This window comes from Passer domesticus, chromosome 6, assembly GCF_036417665.1.
Source record: "Passer domesticus isolate bPasDom1 chromosome 6, bPasDom1.hap1, whole genome shotgun sequence".
NCBI lineage: Eukaryota > Metazoa > Chordata > Aves > Passeriformes > Passeridae > Passer > Passer domesticus.
The window spans coordinates 12,352,758-12,368,400 of NC_087479.1; the positions used below are offsets into that span (position 1 = coordinate 12,352,758).

The 15,643-nt window shown below is 35.8% G+C and overlaps 1 protein-coding gene across 14 annotated transcripts in view; it reads right to left on the reverse strand.

Moving 5' to 3' along the window:
* Window positions 1-15,643, reverse strand: part of EML1 (EMAP like 1) — a 121,401-nt gene that overhangs the window by 19,717 nt on the left and 86,041 nt on the right. For 5 of the 14 annotated variants that reach the window (XM_064423399.1, XM_064423397.1, XM_064423396.1 and 2 more), the window contains 6 exons: window positions 11,237-11,265; window positions 9,797-9,823; window positions 7,500-7,730; window positions 6,583-6,712; window positions 2,414-2,563; window positions 1,325-1,394 (listed from right to left, as the gene is read on the reverse strand). In XM_064423399.1, coding sequence (XP_064279469.1) covers window positions 1,325-1,394; window positions 2,414-2,563; window positions 6,583-6,712; window positions 7,500-7,730; window positions 9,797-9,823; window positions 11,237-11,265 — 637 coding nt within the window. The remainder of the gene's footprint in view (window positions 1-1,324; window positions 1,395-2,413; window positions 2,564-6,582; window positions 6,713-7,499; window positions 7,731-9,796; window positions 9,824-11,236; window positions 11,266-15,643) is intronic. The other 9 variants (XM_064423404.1, XM_064423403.1, XM_064423406.1 and 6 more) reach the window with 3 other exon arrangements.

Consider the following 15,643-nt stretch of genomic DNA (forward strand, 5'->3'; position numbering starts at 1 on the left):
AAATAAACTTATATAAACATAGCTTTATAACTTATATAAAGTTGCATAGCTGGTATTTCCTTTTTTTTTCTCCCACAGTCCTGGTTTTGACTGGGATAGAGTGAATTTTCTTTGGAGTAGCTGGTGCAGTACTGTGTTTTGGATGAGAATAATGTAGATAACACAGATGTTTTGGCTGTTGCTGAGCAGTGCTTACCCTAAGTCAGGGATTCTTCAGTTTCCCATGCTCTGAGAGTGAGGAGCAGATGTGAAGCCAGGAGGCAGCACGGTCCAGGCAGCTGATCTGAACTGTCCACAGGGATATTCCATACCATAGAATATCATGCCCAGTACATAAACTGGGAAGTTGGCCAGGAGAGGCCAGTTGCTGCTAGGGCACAAGCTGGCCATCAGTCAGTGAGACATTTCATTGTACATTGCTTTTCTTTCTTGGGTTTTATTTATCTCTTTTTGTTGTCATTATTGTAGTTATTATTATTATTTAATTAAAATGTAATAATAACAACGACCATTCTTATTTTAAACCACAAGGTTTGTCCTTTTTCCAATCCTTCTCCCCACCCCACAGAGGGGTGGGAGGATGAGTGGCTGTGTGGTACTTAATTGCTGGGGTTAAATCATGACACTCAAAGTATTCAGCATATTGATAATCCAGATTTTATCCCAAAATTCTTCTTTGGCATCTGCCTAAAAGTTTGCAATAGTTTGGTTGTGACAACAGCTGCATACTCTTCTGAGTCACTTTTTCCTCATGGTTTTCACTGCCTCTACTTGTTCCCATTCCTCTTCTCTTTTGTTAGCTCTTTGGAGCAATGTTCATCTTACTCTGTTGAAATAGTCCCAGCTTACAGCTAAGCTTACAATAATACAGGTGGCAATAGAGAGGAAGATATTCTTGCCTAGATGATGGCAAGAGTAAAAAATATTTTTTTTTTTGCAAACAACCCAAACCCATTCTTTGTAGTTTGGTTTTGGTGGCTGTGATAAAAAATGACATTGTATACTGTACAATTTAATGTTCTCTTTTCCTCCACATCCATCTGCCCTCTCAGGTCTCCTTTGCAGCCTTACCCCTCCATGTCACCCAGAGACCAGCTCCGAATTTAAGTCAGGGATCCAGAAAGCATTGACCAGTCTTGATAATGGAATTGGGTAATTGACAGCGTGCAATAGGAACTCTCAAATTAAGTTTTGCTTCTGTTCAGTCCAAAAATGTAAGACCAATTACCACAGGAAAAGAATACAGCATGTATCTTCTTGATAACATATTCTTATGAAATATAAAAAATTATACATCATATACATCAGTAAAGAAGCCACTTACTTTCCCATCCTTGGATGTCCCTGCAACTTGACCTGTTGCTATAGTGATCCTATCAGGATGAACAGCCAGGCTACAAAAGAAAAGAAGAGGCCAAACTTTAATCTATTGACTATCCATTTCAACAAGCTATTACTTGAGCTTGTAATAAATAGCCCTATTTTAGCCATATAAAGCACATAGCATACGTGTAAACTTTTTAAGAATATAAAACCAGAGCAAAACAATTGTCACATTCCTGTATTTTAAAATCCTCTGCATTTTTTTTTCACTGCATCTGCTTTGCATGCCATTCTAGAGACTAAGTATTCTATGAAATGAACTGTTGCAGTAATTCATTTAGCTTTACAAACCAGAAAGGCATCCTCTTTCCAGTAAACCTGATAGCTTTGAAATATCTAGAGACAGAAAATTTGAAAGAAGGAAATGAGATGGAACAGGTCCAAGTTAAAAATCTCCTTGTAAAACAACCAGATTATACACATAATTCAATTTATGAAACATGCTCACAATTCAAGCAGATTTGGTTATTAGGCCTATTTTTGGCTTTGAGGGACAATGAGTGTTTCATAATGCCTAATCTAAAGAAGGGATGTCAAACTCATTTCGCCCCTCAGATAATCCAGGTGCTCTTTTTCACCTACACTGTACAAGCAGACTGATACCATCAAGATAAACCATATGTTTATTTAGATTTCAGTTTAATGATTCTGATATTTGCTGGTATCTAGTATCCTCTGATTTTCAACACACTTAAATCACTTTGAATCCCAATCTGGCATGTGTGCATGGCAGCAAACAAACCAGGTCTAGTTTACAGGCTATCTGCTATGGAGTCGGCATGCCTGAAGACTACCAGGAAGGCCACAGGTGAAATTACTATTTTGCTGGTTAGGTTGAACCTAAAGGAACTGTACATGGCACCCAAGCCCTGGTGAAGGGCATTACTTCAACCCTACTTTAAAAAAGCAAAGAGAAGATTCTAAGAAGAAGATAATGTTCAATCATCCTAAAAGAAGAGTAAGGAAAATGAGCGGTCTGTCTCAAATATTGATTTATGAAGAAAAAAAGAGCTGTTATTAGATGCCTTACCACTTCACATCATCATTATGACCAGTGTAATGTCTCTGAAGCTGCTCCTCGACGTTGAACAACACAACTACGGACGCGATGAAGTACACGGTCTCGCCCGTCGGCAGGAGATAGAGATTGCTGCGGCAGTCCCGGCCCCTATAGCCATAGCTACAGTGTTGGTCAAGCTGTGATAACATCATCTACCGATGAAGAATGTTAAAAACAAGAAAAAAAAGGATTCCCTGTCCTTGTAGTCTGTAGTCTCTGTCCTAGAGTCTCCACCTCTTGGCCTGAGCACAGCTTTATTACTTGACAACCTTCAGAACTCTTTCCCTTACTACAGTAGAGAGCTGAAGCACTTCACAGACTTTAAAACCTACCTATTCTACAGAAAATACATAGCAAAGAATAGGGGAATCTGCAGATGTAGTATTCCTTTAGCATCCTCTAGAATTTGCTAAGTACCTGACAAAGGCAATACTAGTTTTGTCCTAGGTGTATTTACTATTTACACTGCTTGACTAATTAAAAGAAAAAAATTAGTGTGCAGGTTGATTCATTTCATTAACGTGGACATGACCAGCCAGATGGATAAAAACCATAAAAGGGTTACATCATCCATTCCAGTTTATTTTTGTAGTATTTAAAAGGCAGTGGCCCAGTTCTGATGGTATTCATATCAATAAGAATATAAAATTATTTCAATGAAATGAGTGGAATAATAATCTCATTTAGACTGAATGTTAAATCAGCCAAATTTTGTAGTCTTATTCTTCTGAAGAGTCATTAGGGACTACAACTATTTTGGTTTTCTTATTTTTTATGGGAACAGAAAGAAACAGAATCTTGGCAAAACACAAGTGCATTCTAATGCAGTCAGTATGGAGGAACTGGCTGTGAAAAATATATGGGCAGATAATGAAACCCCAATTACATGATCTAAACAAGATACTTGTGCACTATCTGGATGGCCAATGATAATCCACTCACACTAAAATAATACTAATTTTAACATTGTTGAAGCAATAAGGTCAATAGTTATCCTATATAAATACCTATTTTAGAAGAAACAGCATGTTGATTTTTTATTATAAGTGCAATAGAACTAGTGCTGCATACTTAATTATTAAAGTGTGAATTCAGAAATAGAGCTTTTATTTTCATAAACTGAAATACCTCAGCCAAAGTTTTTTGAGATATTGAAGTGCAATGACATTGAAACAATCAATATCCTCACTTATAAAGAATTTACTATCAATTTGAATCTGTCTGTGATGGTTGGTGTTACTAATCTAGATTGCTGGACAATGATTTATTTGTTGAAATTTATTTTTCTCTCTAAGGCCAGATAGCATTATGAATTGAAGCCAACAGAATATTTCCCTAGTTTCAACAACATATAATCAAATTTATAGTGAACCAGCAGCTGAAGTTAGTGTAAGGACTTGAACTTCTAAAAAAAGTGAAGAACATTACACAGACATGCAGAAGGAACAAATCTCAGTGCACAAAAATAGCCAAGATTACATTCTTTAGGGAAAATCTCCTTTCTTTACTATTCTTCCTGTGGGGAACAATGCTGCATTCAACCTTTCACATGACTGCTGTTGTCAAACACTCCATTCCTTTCTATCAGCCTTTTTTCTCAAATGCAAACTCCTGGGGTTGATCTCTCCTTCTCCTCACTGTTTCCCACACTCGGATTTGGTGTCTTCAACTTGGATTTGGTGAGCTGGCATTTCAGGGTGTGTTACCTTGACCTTTTCTTTTCAATTGCCTGCAGTTTTTGTTTCAAACCTCCTGCTTGCCAAGTAAGTTGCTCTTAAATGGATCTGGGCAGGCTGCTGCTCCCACCCTGATGTCCTGATTTCTCACTTGGATTTTGCACCTCTGCTCCAGCCCCCCTCACACTTCATCTCTCAGTGGTTTTGTTTCTTCATGTCCTAATATATACGATAATATATCAAAGGTGTGAACCTTTTTCAGCTTACCCAGACAGCTGCTAATGTGACTGTAACAACCCTTTATGGTTCTGGTATGCCCTGAAATCTGTACACATTAGATTTTCTTCCTGCTGTTTCTCATCATACTCTGCTTTTCTTTCCATTGTCCACGCCACCTCCAATATCTTGTTTCCCTATCCCCATTCTTACATTATAGAGCATTTCTGGCTCTACTCCCACGGCTGGACTCATTTATTTGTTACAAAGATGTTTTTTCCTATTCCAGTTCCGTTACCCTCCAATCAAACAGTGCAGCTTCTCCAACTCAACTGGAATGAATGCTTGCAGTATTTCTTAGTTTTCTGCTGTATTTATCTTTCTTCTTAAATAATCTTATGCTCCTGCTCAGTTTCTCTTCACCTCGTTAGTTTACAGTTGTAAAGTGGGTATTACCTTCTCCCTCTTTAAATTATTTTAAATTGTATTTCTAAACCTTACATATACCTACTCATTGCTATAAATATTAAGTATGGGGATCATGACTGGAATTAATTGCAAATAAATTAGAAACAGAAGAAGCTAGCAGAGTATTTTTGAAAAAACTACCTCCTCCTCAGTTCCATTTAGAATAACCATCTAGGGTGAGTTAGATTGTTTTATTAATTCACACCTCTTCTATTCCTAGACAACCTTAGATAGGATTCTGCTGGGTATACAGACACACACCTGGAAGGACATATGAATATTCACACTAAAAATAATATTCCATCTGGCAAATATTCAATCATTTAAATAAGTTTAAGTGAGAAACTAATGAGACTGAAATCATGACCTACTCTATTTATAATTTTTTATAATAGTCTGAAATATTGACGTCAGGTTCCACCTACATGTTGCTAATGACATTCTGCTTTGTTTCATCATTGGGTGTTCTGTTGTTTCAGCAAGCTTTCTAACACTTCCTCCTTTTCATCCTTAGGCTCCCTGAGCCAGGAGCCCCTTACAACTGCACAAGACATCATTCAGTTCTGTTGTGATAAATGGTGAGAACCTCTACAACTAGATGGCAAAATGCTGTAAGCAGCATTTATTACTGTAATCTCACCTGTTTTATTAATTTTATGGATTTTTTGTCTTTTTAACTCATCTTCATTTATTTGTGCATGCACTATCTATGCAGTTCCAGCAGAATGGGATAGAACATACAGCTGCAACAGGAATAATAAGAATGGTTACTAAATCTGTCATTAATCTCTTGTGAATACAAAGGGACTTTTGGGAACTCTCTGAACGTTCTGAAACCACATGCAGTTCTATTTATACAACTTTGGAAAAGACTATATGCAGTCTGTCTTCTTTATGAAGTCAAAGTAATTTCCTATTTTCACTGCAACCAGAAGATATTTTTCTTTCAAGAGAAAACCTTATGATGACATCATCTCTCTAAAGATAATGGATATTACAAATAAACTCAGATCTTCTTGTGTTTATATTTATCTTGAATCATCCATTATATATAGTAACATTATAGAAAAGTGAAATGTCTTTTATAAAATAAAGTATATATTCTATCATTATACTTAAACGTGAAATAGGAAAACTTTTGTATGTAGTGAAACACTGATTTCTTTCAAGTTAGATTTCTGCAATTATGTAATATTCTGCAATTATAGAAGTCAGTGGAAAAATCTGGTCGTTCAGTATTTATGGTGTTTAAGCCCCCTTAAGATACAAATCCAAATATTATTTTATATACTGTATTTTATAAATGTTATGGCTAAGCATGTATCAGTTGCGGAGCACTTCTCAATTCAGGGCTTATTCCAGTTGAACGTATATCCTCTTAAGGACAATGGTGTATATTTTATAAAACAGTTAAAAATGATAAATTACTGCTAAGAACTAGAAAAAAAACCTGAGCTTGTTTTATGCACATTGTAATTAATAATCCAAGCTCACTACATTCTTATGAGATGCCTAGTTTAATCTTTGGCTAATTAGAATGCTTCAGACTTAACCTTCAGGCAACACTTAGAAAAATCTTTCTTAAGCTGCCACCCCGTACTTTACAAGGTGAAGAACAGCAGCCTCAAGAAATTAACACCTATTTTCAATGGAATGTCACTTCTCCAATTAAATGAACCCTATGACCTTAATCCTGCTATACTTTAGCTGAGAAGTTATTTAATCCAAATCATTATGGAATGATTGATTTCCAGTAGTCCTCCAGCACAGAAAGGATACACCCATTCCAGTTTAAGCCTCTTGGCTGGTAGTTCTACTTTTGCTTCCAAATTGTAAGATTCCACTTGCTCTTTGGGCATGTACATGGTAACAGGGCGTCCACGAAGAAACATTTTTACGTATCCTTCCTCTACAAAAGGTCAGAAATGTTTAATGTTACACAAAAAACCATTGGGGAGAATTCCAGAGCTCCTCCATCCCTTCCCACATAACAGTTTGGTGCATTACAATTATAAAATTACATGCAATCTCAAACTTAGAAATTTAGCAGTTTTTTTTCCTAAATCATAATTACTAAGCAGAATTTTTAAAAAACAAATGAAGTCCCTTCTTCCTCTAAATATTCTGAGTAGCAGAATTAGAACTAAACAATGTCATGAAGAACTACAAAACAGAAAGGTCTGAAATTGAATTTTTTAAAAAATATTACAATATTATGTTTTTTAGTTATCAAAAATGGAGGAGAATACATCAAAGATTACAATTAACGCAGAAATGCCACTTGAAATTAATTTTATTTTTTAATCAATGTTTACAGTTGAGCATCAGCATCTAAATTATTTTCCAACACTCAGTTGCATTCTTTGCATCCCAGTGTAAAGATATGCTTTACACTTGATACAGTGTTAGAGATACATTCAAAATAAGGAACACAAACAATTAGTAAGAGGAATCATGCTGATGTACATGCAGAAAAGATATGTGCTTTAAGAATTACTAAACATTGAAAAAAGAATGACAACATTGACAGCACATTAAAAGAAAGGAAAATGACATACAGGAGAGAAGCTACAAAAATTCAATTGGCTGACAGAAATAAACATTTCTAGAAGAAAATACTAAAAGTAATGTGTTGAACTGATAAATATTTTTGGGGCAGAGAAGCAGAGATTAATAACAGATCTGGAAGTACTGACTTGGGGACTTCATGGGGCTTATAAAACTAGGAGATCTGGGAAATGCCATGAAGGTCTGACTAGGACTTTTGGGAAGTGGCAAGGCCAAAGTGGGTGTCCTGTGAACTTCTGATGAAGTTTGTCCAGATTCAGAACGTGCTGGCTCTTGCTGCTCCATCGGCAGATCAAGGGGTTCAGCCTTGTTCGCATGCGAATCAAGCAGTTTTGGAGTCAGTGACATCTGTAGAGTTACTAGACAGAATAATCGTGGGCACAGAGGAAATGGAAGGGCAAAAGTAACAAAAATCATGTAAATGAAAAAAAAATTATACAATTTAGGACTGTTAAATTATGCTACGAATTTTTAAGTATCATTACAAATATACCACTGTTTTTTAAATTTGAAAGCTAAGGCTTTATTTTAATTGGAAATATGCATATGTTACAAATCCTGTCTAAATTACTAAGAATTATTGATTGAACAAATAAACATCATAGCAATGCTCTAGATGTGTATTTTGCCTTTACACTAAGTCATATGGGAAAGAGATCTATCTGACCTGTCACAGTAAAGTTACAGTTAGGTATCTCTAGCTTCATTTACAGAATGCATACATAAAATGAAAGCAACACAAAACTTAATGCTAAAAAGAAGAGATAATAATGATGAAGTAATGGTGACAGAAGGTTGGAACTTCAAGATATCAGTTAAAATGATAGAATATTGGAATTGTTTTAAAAATCTACTCCAATATATCTGTATTGGAAAATAAAATAGAGGGTAGAGCATTAAATAGCAAAGCATTACAGCACTATTTGTATGCGCATGCAGCATCTATTTAATGAGCTTCAAACACGTGCCAACACTGCTGATGCTGGTGCACTGGAAGTCAACAGATTTTCAGCAATGACAACTACTGGCTGTACTTATCAAAGGCTGTGAATGAACCAAAGTTTAATTCACCAAGCTGCTTTTCTCACCTGAAGCTTATGGGACTCATAAAATTTGCATTTAGCCATCTACAGTGGGAGCATTTGACCTAGTCACACCAGACTAGGAAAGTATATACTAACCAGTAAACTATATCAAGTATATTACAACAAATAATCAGCCCTTGGAATGTGTGTATGTCTCTCTCCCAACTGTAAAGAGAAACTTAGGCTGATTAGGTCAGTCAGGCATAGAGGTCATATTGTGCACTTATTTCTAACTTCTGGTAATATTCCATCTCTACAAGTTTTTGTTCCTAACCCAAATATGTTATCTACACAATCAACCTCCACCTTTTCATACTTTTCCTAAGTTTATAAGACAGCAGAGTACTAAATGTAAAGATATAGATGTAAAGACAGACAATCATCAAACTACAAAGACAGACCAACAGTGAAACTTTTAGACAAACGTATCTTTTACATCTGTGGTTTTGTAAATTTGATATTGTTGTTGCATAAATGAACAGTTAATGAACTGAAATAAGAAGGACATCAGTGCCAGTGGGATCTACAAAGGAGACCACCACTGATTGCAGGTATAAATTTGTACAAAGAATACACAGAGGTAGATACTCTCTAATAGACTTTGCTTTGAGAACAAACATTTTTTGCTTTGTGAGATTCACATTTATTGCAAAGCTGAAAGACGCTGATTAGTGGAAAAACTGTTAGGATACAGCTATTTCTAAAAAGCAGATAAATCTGTGATAAGATCACAGACATAAACATGCATCAAAAATGAGCATATTTACACTACAACTTAACTAGAGCTTTAGACACCAACATGGTATGTTTATCAAATGTAACACTGCTTTATGACACTAAGCAAAAGCAACAAGAAATTAGTTGTAGGCCTAGGTCTGTTTATTTAAGATTCAGAAAAATCTAAAATCTACTCAATAAGAAAAAGCAAGATAAAACAAAGGCTTCTATGATCATGTTAGGCTAACAGCAAAACAGCCAACAAAGGGGCAAATTCTATACAAATTCCAGCAGAAGTGCAGAATGCCATTTCAAACACAGTGAACATCCACGTGTTGCCATATAGCTCTCTCAACATTTTTTTTCTAATTCAAATTCTTAGGACTAAGTCCATAGGAATGTGAATTATAACCCGTTATTATGATTAAAGTGCACCTGAGGGTTATAATTCAGTAGATCATATAATAAATGGTATAGCATTTTTGTTTCACTCAAAAGAAATAGAAAAGTTTTAACATTGCAAAATGCACACAAGTTAGAAAACTGCTGTATATATATTGATCTTTTATCCCACCAGAGCCATTTTGCTTCGAGAGCTATGAGGTTTTGGAAGTGAAGCCTACCTTTGCAGTGTGTCACACGGCGCTTCCCTTGTGATTACAGAGACAGAGACAGAAGGGCTAGATAAAGATGTGTTTGAATACAATAACTCTCTAAATACCTGCTCTACAGGCTGTCCAGTCTTAGTCTGCTGCAGGCTAACCTGGGCCTTGACAAACACTGAGCCACACACTGGGTAATTACCTTCTAAACCTCTTCCCTCAGTTAGGGGCCTCTGTTTGGTTCTACCATTAAAACTGGCTTAAACTCCATTTTGCAACCATATACTTAAGTAAAATACCAAGTACAACCTTCTTAGAAAAAACATTCATTTCAGTGGGAGTTTTGTCTAGGTGAGAAGGACATCAATGTAGTGTCCCATCTGTTTAATTACTGACATTTATCTATGGAAAAAGTGGCAGAAGAAAAAATATTACAAACAACTTTTTTACATGGTGTAAGGGAAGGAGAAATATTAGGCAAGGAAAGCATATTGTGTGCAAATCAGGAGTTTTCTTTTTCTAAACCACCAGTTTTCATGGAAGGAACATGAACCATGACTATATTGTCACAAGAGACTTAAGTGCTTATTTAATTTAATGTATTATTAACTTCAAAATCAGTTACATTAAACCTTGAAATGTGGCTTAAAAGCTTTGTTGGATGCTGATCAATCCATGCAGTAAACAAAAGATCGCCATCTTTTTCAGCTTAATGTATGATTACTGTCACAGAACTATGCATAAAAATAATACAATACATCTGATAAATCAATAGGGTTTTTTTCCCTTCTCTATTTTGCTAAAAGAAATCTTTATTTTAGTTGTAGTTGACTTTTCAGAACAAAAATAACTGTTATATACACTACTCCATTTCATATTTTTATTGAGACTTTTCAAAATTTTTAACTGTCTAATAAGAAGGACAAATACTGCTTTCACTTACACCTACTATTTCACTTTCAAAATCTTTGAGCAGGGATAATACCTAAGTTGGAAAAAGTTGATGTACTGTTCAAATTAAACATAGATTACCAAAACTGCAGTTACAAACCACCTTTTTATTTGTAATTTGACAAATTACATTACAAGGCTTTGGGACAGATGTAGCAATCTTCAGAGGGCACCATTTTATGATTAACACGATAGCACCATAGCTGGAACTTGGCACTGCTTTAATTACCAAAACCTTAATACTGCTTTGAAAGAGAAGACATATGCAGAGCAAGAAGACAGTCTTTTGTGTCCTTGTCTTCTTACAAACAATCTCAACTGTAAAATAAATCTATTGCATCAATAAAATCTAGAGTGAACTGATCAACTTTTAATAATATATCAGTAGCAGCCTGTAAGTATCATGTTTAGATTCCCAATACCAATTTCTAGGCATCCACAGAAGAAAGGGGGCTAGTGGGGGAACCCAATCACAGTTACTATCTGCTTAAAAATTTTAAAAGTTCCTACCTGCACTGAACATTGGTTCCTTGGGTTTGCTGTGAAAATAATGAAGAAATTACTACTTTAAAAGCATGCACATACAGTCTGCACATGTATATGTATCAATATAGCATAAAATTTAAAATATAATATAAATTTTTGTCGAGTGTATGCATAAGTAAAAATATTTTTTCAATTAAATTATTTACAAAGTAAATCCCCAGGCAAACACAGTTAAAACCAGTAAACATCCTTGATGGCACTTTTACAGTCAATTCTCATGACATTCTGAAAATTATAACTAACTAAATTTAAACTAAAATTGTAACTATCTACTAACTACGAAATTCTCTCGGTATGCGAAGTTAGTCCAGTTACAGGAGAACACAGAAACTGGCCATGAGCAGCTGTATCATTTTTTGTTTCCAGCCTGGATTTGAGGAGAAAAATCAGAGTTTGAATCCTGCTTTTTCCAAAGACTTCACATAAAACATGGAACTGCCCAGTTGTTCTCTGATGAATGACAGTACTTGGTAAAACACAGAAAGCACATAACCATGATTAAAATGTCTTCTGTTTGTCACTTCACAGCTGCCTGCAAGACAACTGGAAATGGGTTTTTCTTTTTGTGTTGAGAAAATATTTGGGAAAACTTGAGGGGAAAATACATACAGCATATTGAGAAGCTCTCTGGATAGTACTTCCCTGGCCAAAAGGAAAGAATCTTTGTTAAGAAATTTTTTTCTAGTCATTTGTTGTTTTTGTCCTTTGCCCCTGTAAATCAAGTTTGAGAGTGTTGTTTCTGATGAAGAATGGAAGGGACACAAAGTATATTATGAAGTTATTTCTCTTCCCAGTTCTCTCTTTTTAATGCAATAAAAGTTTTGAAGTATAAGATAACTGCTGTAAGTTTCTTAAGGTGATCCCAAAATGGGTGAACCCCCTATAATTCTAATGCAGAAATGCTGAAGCATGAAATATTCCTAGAGCTTGATGCCATCTCAACACTTTCTCCTAGACTGCAGTGGGCAGTAAGGAGAAATCAGAAAAAGAAACAAGACTGTGTTGGATTTTTGAACACAGGTTTTTTTAAGCATAAAAGATTCTCTTCACTACAATGAAAGATGTAGCAAATAATTCTATTGTATTTTTCCCTTTGCTTTGGTTTGACACTTATATTGAGAATAATACTTAATGATAAACCCAAACCAAACCAAATTAATTCTGATTCTACTCCTGATTTAGCAACTTCCCATAATATCAGCCTTTGTGTTAATCATGCATCAAAATATATGCTTCAAGCTGGCATACACAGCCAATGTAATTTATATAAATAGCATGATGTGCTGCCATTGTTAACACCAAGATGAACATTTTCTCTTACAAATGAAGATATTTTTAGAAAACAAAAAAAAAAATTATGGGATGAAGCACTAGTCAGAAATGCTGCCATATTAGAGACAAAACAGTCCCTAGCTCTGAACAGACCATGCCGACCTATTCAAGCTAATCAAGCAAATGTGAAAGGCTGATTCATGACAGTAATAAAGCAAATCATCTGTATTTCCTAATTATACAAACCCTAACCGCACACAGCTCAGAGCTCTGACTACCCTTTTCCCTGAACTTGAGTCACATCCTACTTAACTAACCCTCAGGAAGGCTTACTCCTGGCTGATAGCTACAGGAATAGGGACACTTCACAGCAGCATGGGAGATTATGGTCATCTCCTTAAGCTTAAAGCTTCTTGAAAGAGCTTTCTATAGCATTCTAGCTTTGCATAACAGCCTACAACCCTTTCAAAAACAGAGTCATGGAATATCTCACGCTGGAAGGGATGCAAAGGGGTCAAGGATACAAACAGACTGTGAGTAGATGGTTAGGTTAACACACCCTTCCTCACTCTTTCACACATACAGTCAGCTTTTGGGGGACAGTCTTATTCCCAGCATTCAGAATCATCAATTTCCTTCCCATAACTCAGGCTTTGTATTTTGCATGGTTGCTCAGTTTTGAGAGGAAGCATGAGGCAAATCTTTAGCCAGCCTCTTCCACAGGATAAAGACACTCATTCTTCAAGGAGGTGAAAGCTGGGGTGCTGAACAGGCTGCACAGGACAGAAATGAGGGGAAAAATCTCTAACCATACAATGACTGTTTTCACAGTGGTACCAACATCATGAGCACCAGCTGAGGCAATCTAACACATGCTCTTTATTAGCTCCTTGGAATATTGCACTTTACTTAACCATTGCATTGCAACCAGCCTTGTGTGCTGGATCTTCTTCCCAAATCCTAGAGTGAGTGATTTCAACCTTCATGACCTAACAATTGCAAAATGACATAACCATTGAGTTTCTGCTGAAATAGGGTATAAAAATTAAAAATGCATCTCAAGTACAGTGGTTGACCTTAGAGGAAAACCAAAATATTTTGCAGATAACCATTATTTTATTGCATTGTTTTTATTTCTCAGCTATTTTAGAATCAATTTTCACATGTACAGTATATCTATATAGCTTATAGAAGCCATAGCTTTCCTTAATTTAAGTGAATAAACTAATAGTCTCACTTCATGTGCTTAGTAGCTTTGACATATAACTAATTTCAGATAATTGTCACACTAAACAGGTAGCAGGATCAGAGATATATCCATAAAACTGACTTTGTAAAGCACTGTGTTGTTTTAGATTTTGACCTGTAGATCTTCCACTGCACAGCACACACTGAATTCATTTTTTGGGCACTTGATCTAATGCAATTTTTTATATAAAATACACAGAGCAAGGGCAATGTAGGATCATGCTTGTTAAAACTTTTACAAAAATTACAATAAATTACTACAGCAAATTGGAAAAGCAATGAGATTCACCACTGGCAGGTGAAATAATTGCTGATCATATTTCAGAAACAAGTCTACCCACCTAATTATAGAAGCTTGTTTTTTTAACAAAACCTAAGCATAAGATGTTTGTTTTGTTTCTAGAAGATAAAGTTATTTTAATCAATGAGATCACCACATAATGGCTATTTATATAATTTGATATGTGTGATAGAGTAGGAAGTAATACATAGATGCAAAATAAAAAGCAAAGCCTTGGAAAATCCAACCATTTCAAGAGATCAATCAATACAGAAAACAGCAGCTCCATGCTAATAACTTCACCAAGGCAAAGTAGCTGCACGGAGTTACACACCATTGCAACACTTTACAGAATTTGCAGCTTAAATTAGAGTGAGCAAGTTTTTTTAGCTGTCCCTTCACTGGCCATTATGGATTTTGCTTGGTTTTGCCTTTCAAACCTTTCAGGCTCACTTGTCCCTAATATTGTTGATGCTTGGTTTGCTGATTCAGATGTGTGCAGATATACATTCTCTACAAGGGTCTGAGAAAAGATTTTGTTCAAATCTGCACATGTTCCAAAGTAAACTAATAATAGATTGCTTTTCCTCTCAAAAGTAACACTTATTTATTGATATTATGTATTGCTACAGTTTTTTTAGTCATATTTGTCTTTTAGAAATGTTGATGTACAAAAATCTTAGAAACAAAATGAAAACCACACCTATGAGTTATTTGTTGCTTATAATTATCTTATATAAATGTTAAGGGAAAAAAAAATCAGATGCTAAGATAAAGTCAAATTTCTGTAAGTACCAGAAGGCCCGGTCCTTTGGAATTCTGTTGGCTTATCAAAACTTCATTCACATGCATAGATGCAGAATGTAAACAAGATGTTAATTTCTGTAAATATTACATCTTCCTTAGTTACAATTTTAAACCATTTTCTCTGATAGTATTTAATTTTTTTTTCATTATTCCTTTAATTTGCTAAGCCTTTCACTGAGTCACAGGTCAGGTTGGAAGGGATCACAGTTGTTCACCTGGTCCAACCTCCTTGCTCAAGCAAGGTTGTACCAGAGCACGTGGCACAGAATTGTGTCCAGACAGTTCTCAGATATCTCCATTGAGGGAAACTCCACAATCTCTCTGGACAGTCTGTTCTAGTGCTCAGTCACCCACATGGTAAAAACATTTTTCCTCCTACTCCTGTGCATCAGTTTCTGCCCACTACCTCTACTTATTGCTTGGCACTATCAAGAGGAGCCTGGCTTCATCTTCTTGACACCCTCTGCTCAGATACTTGTAGACATCAATGAGGTCCCCTCTCAGTTGTCCTTGAGGCTGAACAGGCCCAGCTACCTCAGCCTTTCCTTGTAAGAGACGCGCTCCAGCTCCTTGATCAACTTTGTAGCCCTCTGCTGGATGCACTCCATGAGCTCCATGTCCCTCTTGTACTGAGGACCCAGAACTGGACACAGAACTCCAGATGTGCCTCACCAGGGCTGAGTAGAAGGGATGAATGGGATGGCTGGACTTGATGATCTAAAAGGCCTCTTCCAACCTTGACAATTCTATGATTTTGTATAGTA